Source organism: Myotis myotis, unplaced genomic scaffold, assembly GCF_014108235.1.
Source record: "Myotis myotis isolate mMyoMyo1 unplaced genomic scaffold, mMyoMyo1.p scaffold_m19_p_7, whole genome shotgun sequence".
Lineage (NCBI taxonomy): Eukaryota > Metazoa > Chordata > Mammalia > Chiroptera > Vespertilionidae > Myotis > Myotis myotis.
Window position 1 is genome coordinate 37,912,736 of NW_023416379.1, and position 12,833 is coordinate 37,925,568.

The 12,833-nt window shown below is 38.5% G+C and overlaps 1 protein-coding gene across 4 annotated transcripts in view; it reads left to right on the forward strand.

The window, feature by feature from the left end:
* Positions 1-214: 214 nt before the first annotated feature.
* SESN1 (sestrin 1) overlaps positions 215-12,833 on the forward strand; it is a 98,913-nt gene continuing 86,294 nt past the window's right edge. Inside the window, exon 1 of one of the 4 annotated variants that reach the window (XR_004969028.1) lies at positions 215-866. Coding sequence is in view for 2 of the 4 variants with exons in the window: in XM_036318469.1 (XP_036174362.1) it covers positions 588-866 (279 nt within the window). In the remaining 2 variants the exon portion in view is untranslated. The remainder of the gene's footprint in view (positions 867-12,833) is intronic. The other 3 variants (XR_004969027.1, XM_036318469.1, XM_036318467.1) reach the window with 3 other exon arrangements.

Here is a 12,833-nt window from a genome sequence, read left to right on the forward strand (position 1 = left end):
GGAGGCTGCCGTCCCCCGGGAGCGCCTGGATCGTTCGGCCGCGGCAGCGAGCGAACCGGGGTCGGCCAGCCTTCCCCGCCGGCGGCCCGCCAGCGTCCGGCCGCCGCCGAGGCGCGGGGAGGGCGGGGCCTGGTGCGGAGGAGGGCGGGGCGGGAGCGCTCCCGAAGCCCCGTGGCTGCGAGACCAAACCCCGAATGGCTGGAGGGCGCTCAGCGGGGACCAGCCTTTCTGGGCAGCGCACGGATTTGACAGCTCCGCCGCGCGAGGATCTCCGCTGACCCCGCCGGACGGCGGCCACCTCCCCGCTGCCCGGCCGAGCCAGCGCCGCGAGGTTCCAACTTTCCAACTTCTGACCCGAAAAGACTGCCCCTTCGTGTAGGAGAAGACGGGGAGCTCTATCGTGCCGTTCGCTTGAAAGCCATCCGCAGAAAAGGCAGTCTGGTTCCACCTGTCGCCCGGACGTCTGTTTTCATGAAGATTGCATTTCTCTGATACTACGCTTACATTTCTCGTTTTAAAAATACAAAGTGCTTTTGGGGACATGCTGAAAGGTAACTGAAGGCGGCCAAGAAAAACCTCCGGTTGTCATGGCTGAAGGAGAGCATGAAGTGAGATGGGATGGGCTGTGCAGCAGAGATTCAGCGGCCAGAGAGACAGCCCTGGAAAACATTAGGCAAGTCATTTTGAGAAAAACTGAGTGTCTTCGTTCGGTGAAAGAGACACCTTACCGCCCATCGGACGGGCTTTCAGATGCTGGCTCGTTGGATGGGTTGAATAAGCTTCTTGCTCATCTGCTTATGCTTTCTAAGAGGTGTCCCTTTAAAGATGTCAGAGAGAAAAGCGAGTTTATTTTGAAGAGCGTCCAGGTAAGGAAGAGAACTGTCTCTATAGTGAAATGTTACTTGCACTTAAAGTCACCTCGTGTTTACTTCTAATAGGTTTTATATGAACTCATTATGAGTTCACTCTACATCTTAAAATTAGAATGTCCTATAAAACATTGGATTGGGGGCCAAAATTGTACAAGATGACCTAAGGAAAAAGTAATTTCCGCATATGAGTAAACAGGTATTGTCTTTCTAGAGAGTTTTAGCAGAAACTACATTCCTCCTGGGAAAATAAGTGAAAATTACAGTTAGTTGCAAGTAAAGACTTGCTTTTCCTTTTATTTACTTTTACGTGTTGTTGGGAAGTGTAGCCAGTATGCTTTTCACATTGCTACAAACTGTTCTGTGTGGAAAGTTTCACATTTAAAACTCTCTCAAATGATAAAGGACATTAAATGTTTCTTTGTCAGCTTGTTCAAGATAATTGGTGAAACAACTTTCTCTTGTTCTTAAAAACAAAACAAGAAACCCAGGATCTGTTCTCTAACTGTAACCTTTCTTTTAAGAATTATATAAAATAATAAAAGCTTATGTTGATATAAAAGCTGGCATCTTCAGATTTAAAATTTGGACTCAGGTGGAATGTATGGTAGAAACACTTTTTATGGTAAATTACTCAACCAGCTTTCTCTGTGTTTGCTTAAGTTGTTTGCGTCTTTTCATTTTCACATGTGTACTCATTTAAATTGTGAGTGCAACAGGTTAAACATATTATAGTTTTCCTCCTGTTTTGTACATAATTAATTTATCCCATTTTATTGAAGATTTCTTGAAAGGGTTCTTTTTTTAGGAGAGATTGTTCTTAAATATTAAGAATGCTCAATAGCCCTTTATACTTGTCAGTCTAAATTACTCCACATGTGTTGTTCAAAGTCATAGTGTGAGAAGTTTTTAAAATTTATAATTTACTTGTGTATACATGGAAATTAAGATAAACAGTTTTTCTATTCTGGCTTGAATTTAGTTTAAAGCAATAGAAAAATGAAGACTCTTCACAATCTTGGGATATTTCTTCTTACAATTACTTTGGAAATAATCATTATAGCTCCTTTATCCAGAGTTACTAGAGAGGAATTTTCTAGAAACTTGAAGTTTACCCTTTTAAGCATCAAAAGTTTTTTTTCTACCTGAGACTGCTTTTTTTTTTTTTTTTTTTTTGATAATGGGGTCATCATTGTGCACATTAGTTACTGTTGCATAGCTAAAGGTGGCTTGTAGAAGACTACATGATTCATGTTTTTGAATTTTTGTGTTCAGTTTCGTTGTTTATTGTCGGTATACTTCATTTGGTTTCTTCTTTAACCTTTCATTTTGCTGCTTATTTTGTGTTAAAATGGGAAATCAGATAACCAATTTTGTTAAGAGTTATAGTGAAAACAAGTAATTGGGCTCTGGGGAATACAGGGTCAAAGGACTATAATACAGTAAGTAAATGGGTACTGGAGTCAGATGACAGAGTAGGCTCAAATTATCTTTTATATTTATTTATTTATTTACTTACTTATTGTTAAAATAGATTTTTATTGATTTCAGAGAGGAAGGGAAAGAGAGAGAGAAAGAGAGAGAAATACCAAGGATGAGAATCATTGATCGGCTGCCTCCTGCACGCCTCCTACTGGGTATCGAACCTGCAGCCTGGGCATGTGCCTTTAACCTGAATCCCTTCAGTGCGCAGCTCCATCCTGCTATCCACTAAGCCAAACCAGCTGGGGCGAATTATTATCTCGTTTATTAATGTACTACATAACTTTGGACAAGTAAGTCACTGGACTTGTTTTAGCTTGGATTTCCACACCTGTAAAATGGGAATAATAAAATAGAGCTATTGTGAGAATTAAATGTGATGTAAAGTACCCCACTACATTGTGGGTGCTTCTCTCCCCTTTCATAAGTGAAATACATAGACTATCTGATATAGTATATTTCAAGACTCATTCATCCTGCAAAATGATTCAAAACTCTCCTCAACTGTAAAGGTTTCCCATAAATTTAGATTCTTTTTTTCATCTCTGCATCTATTGCACTTTATTCCTGCCACAGTTTTAATAGGCACTTTACTTATATTGTATTATAATCATGTTTATGTGTCTGTCTCCCCAGGAGGGCTGTAAGGTCTCAAGAGTATTGGCTGGGACCTGGAAGCTACTAAATAAATATCTAGTAGATGAGCAAACTTACATTTGGCTTCTTTTGTTGCTTATCAGTTTGAATAGATGAAGTTACCACATAGGGAGTTTCCACCCCCACATCATTCAGTCATGCCTTCATTCAACCATTGGTTATGGAACCCCAGGTGAATGCCATCCTAAGAACAGAGAACCAGTGGTCAACAATTTTGACATTCAACTGAAGGGAGACAGACCATAAAGTAGTAAACAAATAATGTAATTTTAGATAGTAAAGGAAAACTTTCCCTGGAGAGGTGACATATAATCAGAGATTTGATGAATGAATAAATATTATCCTGGCAAAAATGAGATTTTTGAGGGAGACATAGGGAACAATACGTGTAGGTTACTCATGGTAAGAAAGAGCAGATAAGTTCTAAGAACTGAAAGTAAGGCAGTGTAGTTGGGGCATACAGTTTGTTGGAAGTGTGAAAGCTTGAACGCAAACTTACATAATCTCTCCTTGACTCAGTTTTCTCATCTGCAAAATGAGAATAATGCTAATTATTCTGCTTCACAATGAGAATAAAATGAAATAATTCTTGCAAAGCACAGCAAAGTGCCTAGCACGTAAGAAACGCTCAGTAATGTTAGGAATTCTTACTGCTTTTAGGCAGCCAGATGATAGGATCTTATAAGCCTTGTTAAGATCCGCGGACTTTACCCTAGGAACAGGGAGAAGCCCCTGGGGGCTTTTGAGCAAGATGGTGACATATTCCATTGTGTTGTATTAGAAGGATTGCTTTGGAAGCAATGAGAATGGATTTCAGGGGTCAAAGTGGATGTGCAACATCAGCTAGCAGTTTGTCCACTAGCCCAAAGCAAAAATGATGGTGGAGTAGGATATAGTGGAAAAAGTGAATGGGTTTGGGAGATAGCTAGAATATAGTGTTTAATTGGATATAGGAGGTGAGGAAAATAACAAACATTAAGGATGGCTTGAAAGTTTCAGGCTTTAACTACGTGATGAGTAGTAGTTCTATAATTTCCAGAGACAGAGAGTGGGTCAATTTAGGGGGAATAAAGAGTTTTGTTTTAGACATGTTGAGATTACATTGCCTATGTTGCATCCTATAAGAAAAAGCTCACAAAGGGATTTTTGCCCCTGCTATACCACTGTTCTACTTCTGCCATTCTCTCTCACTTCTCCAGACTTAACCCATCCTCCACCTTTATATCCACCCTCATGTAACTGCAGAGCCATTTATCTAAAAAGAAAATCTGACCATGTTACTCTCCTGCCTAAAATCCTTTAAAATAGGACAGACTCTAAACTTCCATAAGAATTCAGCGTCATCTGGCCTCCACTTGCCACCCCAGCTCATTACCCAGCACTCCCAGCCTCACAGGGAAACCAAATAACTCAAATGTAGCACTCCAGAATACTTTTTGTTACTCATTAGTAACAAAGCAGCAGAAGCTGAACTGCATTTGCAATTCCTGCAGGTCAGCTCAGAGAACCATAGTAAGGAAGAGAGAGAGATGGTAGGGCATCTCTGTTTGTATTCCTGTTGTAATTTATTGATTTCATGTCAACATACTTAAATTTATTTAGCACATTTTTGAGCACTATTCTGTGCCAAGCTCTGACACAGGACTGGGGAGGTCAGTAAGATTTGTTCTCCACTTTTGAGGAAGGTCATCTATTCTCACAGGGGGCTTTATTTTTTAAAAATTTAACCCCATAATACCTTTTTGATATGCTTGATTTCCCTAAACGAAGGCACAAAAGTAATCCACTGGTAAAATAGTCTTTATGATGCATTATAATTAGAGGGGAAATGTGAACGTATATACATACATCCAAAGGTTATGAGTAGTCAAAATAGCCAAGTACATTTTCAAGAATGGTCATTTGATTATTTTCATTTTCTCCTGAAAATGTCTGAAAGTAATTTGACTTACGATAGAAAATTTAGATCAAGTAACAAGGTATTTATCTGTAAGTGGGATGGAGGAGGCATTAAGTGATTGTTACACCCCAGTGAGAAATGAAACTTAAGCTGTTGGGTATGGTGCACATTTACAGTTGTTAGAGTTCCAGATGGAGTGTTCCTCTCCACCCCTGGCTTACCGGATGAATCATATCTGCACTATCTATCCTCAGTGTCTTCTTTATAACATATTAATACATCCTGTCCTCTTCCTTTGTTCTGACTTTTCAGAAAGATTGAAACTAACAAGGATACTCCTTTTTTTTTTTTAGTTTTCAGCTTTTAAAATAAATATTTTATTCCTTTTACAGTGTCTCAAATGGTCGCTAGCATAAGGGGAAAAAAACCTAGAATGATTAATTTTTTATTTTACTTTTTAAAATATATTTTTATTGATTTTGGAGAGGAAGGGAGAGGGAGAGAGAGATAGAAACACCAATAATGAAAAAGAATCATCTATCAGCTACCTCCTGCACGCCCCCCACTATGGATCGAGCCCACAACCCAGGCATGTGCCCTTGACTGGAACAGAACCCGGGACCCTTCAGTCCGCAAGCCGAAACTCTATCCACCAAGCCAAACCAGCCAGGAGCTGATTAATTTTTTAAAATATATTTTTATTGATTTCAGAGAGGAAGGCAGATGGATGGATAGATAGATAGATGGAGAGAGGGACAGAGAGGGAGAGAGATATCAATGAGAGAGATCCCCTCCCACATGCTCCCCTACTGGGGATCGAGCCTACAACCCTCCTGCAAGCCCCCAGTGGGGGATCAGGCATGCGTGGAGGACCCGAATGATTAATTTTAAAAATATTTTTCTAACATACTTCTTGTTTGGTTCATAAATGGGAAGTAGTGTTTTGCAGGGAAATGGGATGTTGAACACTTACTAGATTTTGATTTGAGGTCATGGGTTGCTCATGATATCATGGAGGACCCTGTGAACAGTTTAGCTTAATTAGAATTTTCTCATCTTTAACACATGTGCTCTTACAGTGATGTACAAATCATTCATGTACAAAATAATTAGAAAATAGGTATGCTGTTCTCTTTGTTTCAGAGTTATATTTTCCTTTTGGTAAGCCATTAGAAATTTGCCAATTACCTTTTAAACCATTTGGATAATAAATTAATAACTCAGATAGCTAATTTAAGGATTTGTCGAAACTTTGACCTGACAGAAGGTAGTTGTGGAATCTTGGGTGTAATAAAGGATTATTAATCACTTAAAACTTTAACATGCCCTGGCCAGTTTTGATCAGTGGATAGAGCGTCGGCCTGTGGACTGAGGGGTCCCGGGTTCGATTCTGGCCATGCCCGGGTTGTGGGCTCGATCCCCAGTCGGGAACGTGCAGGAGGCAGCCAATCAATGATTCTCTCTCATCATTGATGTTTCTATCTTTCTCTCCCTCTTCCTTCCTCTCTGAAATCAATAAAGAGATATATTTTTAAAAAATAAAAAAATAAAAATAAATAAATAAATAAAACTTTGACATAATAGGGCCCTGTATGGTGTTATGTCCTAATCATAAAGAGTTTTCATATTTAAAAATAGAAAATATTTATGTGATAGCAAATTAGTGTGGACTGGAGGAACTGTAGACATGGGAAAACTTAGAATTTGTGGAAAGATGAGGGGAGATGCTGGGGAAAGGGGAGGCAATGCTTAAAATACAAAGAAGGATAAAAGTACTGCTGGAATTCATCAGCACCCAGCAAGCCTTGCCACTAATTTTAATCTTCTTTATCACAATTTCTCAAATAGTCATTTTTTTCACACTATGGTAAAATACTTGCTTTTTTAATGGAAGTCAATGGAAAACAGGATTTACTTTGACCCAGCTTTTCTAGATCACTTATTACATTAAGTGAAAAAGACCATAGTTGACCTTGATGAAATTATGCTGGCACAGTATACTCGGGCATCTGAGGGTTCTTCAGACTATTTGATTATGACATTGCTAGGGGCATTGGGCAGACTGGAAATCTACACTAATAAAAGAGAAACATGCAAATTGGTGTCACTCTGCTACACCCACCAGCCAATCAGGATGAGTATGCAAATCAACACAACAAAGATGGCGGTTAATTTGCATATGCAGGCACAGAGCGAAGACTGAAGATGACCGAAGACTGAAGAGGCTTGGCTTCTCCACTGTGGTTGGAGCGAAGGCCTGGGTCCAGGGTGCCGGAGGAAAACCGGTGCCAGCAGCCAGGGGAAGGAAGGCCTATTGCACAAATCTCTTCATGCAACAGGCCTCTAGTTTAAGTGTGAAAAACTCAGCTAGGTACTCATACTATGGGAACATTATTTCATGCTTTGCTTTTTTTCCTGTTGGTTAGTACACCAAGTAGTGTTGATAAAGTACATTTACCATGACTTTGGTGTACAGAAAAAGTCTTTAAAAATATTCTTGTGGTGTGCTGTTTTTTTAAATGCCTTTTTTGCTGGAAATATTTAGGGAGTTTTTGTAGGGTAACAATTAGGACCATTTATTGGATTTTCCCAGTTGGTAATTTTATTGTTAAAAGTTGTGTTGTACTAGTAGACTGTCACAATTTGTGACGTTTCAAAAGACTCGTGAAATTTGGCAACATGAGAATTTTCTGTCTTCTTGTGCTCTAATCTCTTTTATATAACTACTTACAGAAAAATCTGATTAGTTTGCAATGAAATATGGAATTACCTTAGAAAAATGAGATACTTTAATTTTTATATTTTATTTACATCTTATCCAATTTTTTAACTTAAAAAGGGAAAGTTCTTCATAGATTTATAAAGTATTACTCATAATATATCTTAAAACAACTTCCTAAGCTTTTAAATTATATTAAAGGGAAATAAAATTTGTGATATGAATTTTGTGAGTTTATATTACCCATCAACTTTAATATATAAATATTCATTAAAGGAATAGTATTCACTTAGTCTTTTAATTTAATTGTATAAATTGACAAGCTACTAAGTATATATACGTATGCCTTTTTAAAAAAATAGCTAGGATAATTTGTCAGTTCTGTGTGTAATATTCAGTAAAGTCTAATTAGAATTTTAGTAACCCCACTAAAAATGAGCATTTACTGTTTTGATACTTCAGTGTTTGACAAGCACTGTATACTCGTCTTTAGATTTTACATGATTTCATTTTCTAGCAAGTTGGCAGGTGTTAAGCTGTCTATAATTATAACTGAGTAATTTTTCAAATGCTATTCATAGCCTAAACACAGCAAGAAATTCTTCCGATCATGTGATAAAGACCAAACCTTGCAAAATAGTGGTAGGGTGATATGTCCAATGGAACTGAAAGACATAGTTAGAAGAAGTCTTTCAAAAGTAAAAAGTGATAGGGAGCCAGGTTTTCTCATCAAATAAGGTCTCTCGAAGTCATTGGTAGTGATTACACCTCACCAAATTAAGATGTGCTTTACTTACTCAACTAACAAGTAATGTATACATTGGCAGACTTAAATTATTAAATATAACTTAAACTTATTTAGTTTTGTTGTATAATAAATAATTGAAATTTTATTGAACCAATATAGATTTGACCACTGAACCTAGTGAATTATTTCTTCTCATTTCATTCATTAGGTGTTTGTTGTATGCTTACTATTTAATAAACACTATGCTTATCTATCTTTTGACATGTCAAAGGAAAGGCTGTAATTTTCACCTAATTTTAATAATGCTTCTACTTTAAAAGACACACACAAAAACCCCCAGCTCTGGCCAGGTTGCTCAGACGGTTAGAATGTCATCCCAATATGCCAAGGTTGCAGGTTTGATCCCGGATCAGGGCACATACAAGAATCAACCAATGAGTGCATAAATAAGTAGAACAACAAATCAATGTTTCTCTCTTCCTCTCTCTCTCTAAAATCAAGAAATAAAATTTAAAACAAAACAAAAAAACAAAAGAAGCTTGTATTTTATTTTTTATCTACTTTGTGATGTGATTATAAAAACTAAAGGAGATAATATTGATAAAGCATTTTGTAAGCTTCAACATACTGTACAAATTTAATTATAAATTAATATTTGGAACATATGTAAATGAGGATAATAATAATACCAATTTCACAGAGTAGTTTTGAGAATTAAATAACATGAAAAGCATTTAGAAGTGGGCCTGGTTCATAGTAAGCACTCAACAAATACTGGTGATGATGAAGATGAAGATGATGGACTTGATCTAGGTCATTTAGATAAAAAACAAACTCCAAACTAGCATTCCTTTTGGATTTTTATGTTTATTAGAGTTTAGGATTTTTGTGGGATTATTATATATATTTTTTAATTAATTTCAGAGATGAAGGGAGAGAGAGTCATTGATCAGCTGCCTCCTGCATGCCCCCTGTGGGGATTGAACTTGCAACCCAGACATGTGCCCCTGACCAGAGTCAAACCCAGGACCCTTCAGTCCACAGGTCAACGCTCTATCCACTGAACAAAACCAGCTAGGGCCATGTATTAACACTTCTAATTACCTTTTGTACATTAAATATTTATATACTAGAGGCCCAGTGCATGAAATTCGTGTATGGGAGGGGGGTCCTTTAGCCCAGCCTGCACCCTCTCCATTCCGGGACCCCCTGAGGGATGTCCGACTGCCGGCAGTCGAACATCCCTCTTGTAATCCAGGACTACTGGCTCCTAACTGCTCACCTGCCTGCCCGCCTGATCGCCCCTAACCACTTTGCATGCTACCTGGTCGCCCCTAACTGCCCTCCCCTGACGGCCTGGTTGCCCCTAACTGCCTCTGCCTCCGCCACCGTGGCTATGTCTGGATGTCCAAAAGATGTCCGGTCTAATTAGCATATTATCCTTTTATTAGTATAGATTGGCTGATTAATAAAAATGTCCAACTTTATCAGGGTTCTTCTAACCAGCCACTCCCCTACACTTGCTCAGAGTTTTTTCCCAGAGATGGTGGCACATCTATCTCCTCCTTGAAGTCCAATGCCATTCTGGTATGTCAGCATGACACTAGCAGGCAGGATTTGCAAACAGGCAAGGTTTGCAAGCATTCAGCTCCATGTGTCATCCAAGTGGTCAGGTGCACACATAGAGATCCATGACTAAAGCCTGTGTTTCACTACCTAGACACCATTGGAGGATTAATGGTCAAGACCATAGGCTTTGAAGTTAGTCAGACCTGGCTTTAAATGCTGTTCTGTCAAACTCGGTGATGTTGAACAAGTTACATAACCTTCTTACAAGTCTCAGTTCCCTCACAGAATTTGTGAGGATTAAATGAGGTCACATGTGCAATCCTTACTGGAACCGTGTAAGCACTCAGTGAATGTTAACTATTAGTTTTATGTTCTGCCCACACAGTGCCATGGCACAGTATGCTCTTTACGGTTCCCTAAATCTCTGGGCAGCTGGGAAAGCTTTCACCTACTTTCCAAGTTCCCTGGCTCTAGGGAATAGCACTCTAAAGGAAATAGCACTTCTAGGAATCAAATTAAGGATTTTATAAGTCTTTTTTTTTTTTTTTTTACAATACCACCATGAAAAGTAGGCATTATTATCCCCGTTTTACATATCAGAAAAAAATAAGGCCCAGAGAGGTTGAATAAGGCCCAAATTATCATTGCTAGGAAGAGGAGGAGCCAGATTTCAAACCTAGGCTGTGAGACTCTATAGCAGCGGTTCTCAACCTGTGGGTCGTGACTCCTTTGGGGGTCCAACGACCCTTTCACAGGGGTCGCCTAAGACCATCGGACAACACATATAATTACATACTGTTTTTGTGATTAATCACTATGCTTTATGTTCAATTTGTAACAATGAAATTGGGGGTCACCACAACATGAGGACCTGTATTAAAGGGTCGCGGCATTAGGAAGGTTGAGAACCACTGCTCTGTCATTTCACCATTATATGTACTGCACTATCTGAATAAAAATTTCATATAAGTTTCCTAACACTGAAAATATATATTATTTTTCTAAATTACTTTTGTTTCAGGATGAAATGAAAACTTGAATGTTTCTAGGGGGAACCACACTTGCACATCAAATTCTTTTTTGTTAATCCTCACCCAAGGATTTCCCCCCCCCCCCCCCCCATTGATTTTTAGAGAGCGTGGAAGGGAGGGGGAAAGACGGAGAGAAACATCAACACCAGAGAGATTGCCTCCCGCATACACCCTGACTGGGGTGGGAAGCTAGTGGGCAACATGCCCCTGACCAGAATCGAACCCTCAACCCTTCAGTCAGTGGGCCAATGCTCCAACCACTGAACCAAACCGGCCAGGGCTCAAATTCTCATTTAAACTCCCCCCCATCTTGAAATTGCATTTGAACCCTGCCAAATCTCAAACTTTCCCAGTGGCATGTTAATTTTCATTATGTTGTCATTATAAATTTCAGCTGATTGCAAGGTGGCTCTGCACTGTGATCTTGAAAGTATGGTATACAAAAGGCTTATCTTTACATTTAGAGATTACTAAGTAAAATGATTTCTTTAGTGAACTGCCTAAAAGAAAATTTGGTATATTTCCATGAGTAATAGAGTAAAGATTAGCTTTGAATGTTAAAAGAGCATTCTCCTAGCTAGTTCATTGTTGCCATGACAGTGCTGGCAGGGTGAGTGTTGTAGTAACTCCTTGCAATGATCTTATTTTAGACCCTAACGTTTGCAAAGCTGAACATCCCTGTCCCCGCCCGCCAAGTAACTCTAGTGGAAAAGTACTGGTTTTATAATTGGCTTCTGGCTTTGTAGCTGAAAGACTGCACTATTGTGGGCTTAGAAAAATAGTGTAGGAGTGTTGAGTATTTTTCCTGTGGATTATGAATGTTTGAAATTTCCCAAAATATGGTATTACATTACATGTCATATAGCAAGTTGTTTACAGCTAAAAAGGGGCCTCAGTAGTCTTTTTAAAAATCAACCCCAGATTGTATCATACATTGAGCTCATACAGAAATCATTTTTCCATTAGTGTGTCTCCCGTGCATACTTTAAAGTCTTTAGATTCTTTATTCAGTTATTATGGAAAATTAACATTAGAACCATAAATGATTATGTTTAAACAGTGTAGAAAAGTACTTTTTTCTTATTCTTTTCATTATTCAACTTTGATCAAATTTGAACATTTTAATCTTGATTTCCTTAAATTATGAGCTAACTTATGTAATGATTTAAAGAAATTACCCAATTTAAACTGTATAGTTAAACTAACATAATTGTTGAGGTGTTTTAAAGTACTTCACTGATATTTTCTAATTGTAAATCCTGTTATAACTGTACTGTTACTTTAAAATATTTTCAACTCATAATAGTAAGTGCATTTTGTATACTTTTGTATACCATTTGTTCAGAGTTTTGATATCTATGGCAATATACATTAAAAATCTAGTAGAGTACGATAAAACAAAATGATTTTGGCAACAAACCTTGTCAAAGAAGATGGAAATTTTAATTCTATACATCCTTCATTAATGATAATTACTACAAATTATTACATTTACTTTTTTCCTAAATGCTGCATTCAAAGCTTAGCTCATCTTTCTTAGATGCTGATGTAAGCAAATCTTGCACAATTGGGTCTGTACTAAGTAATTAAGTATGGCTGTCAGGCAAGCCCTTTTTTTTTCAGTTTACTATCCTCCTATCTAATAAAGAGGTAATATGCAAATTGACCATCACTCCAATACAAGATAGACAGCAGGAGAGGGCAGTTAAGGGTGACTGGGCTGGCAGGGGAAGACAGTTGGGGGTGACCAGGCCTGCAGGGGAAGGCAGTTGGGAGGGACCAGGCCTTCGGGTGGGGGGGGGGGCAGGCCTGCAGGGGAGGGCAGTTGGGGGTGACCAGACCTGCAGAGGAAGGCAGT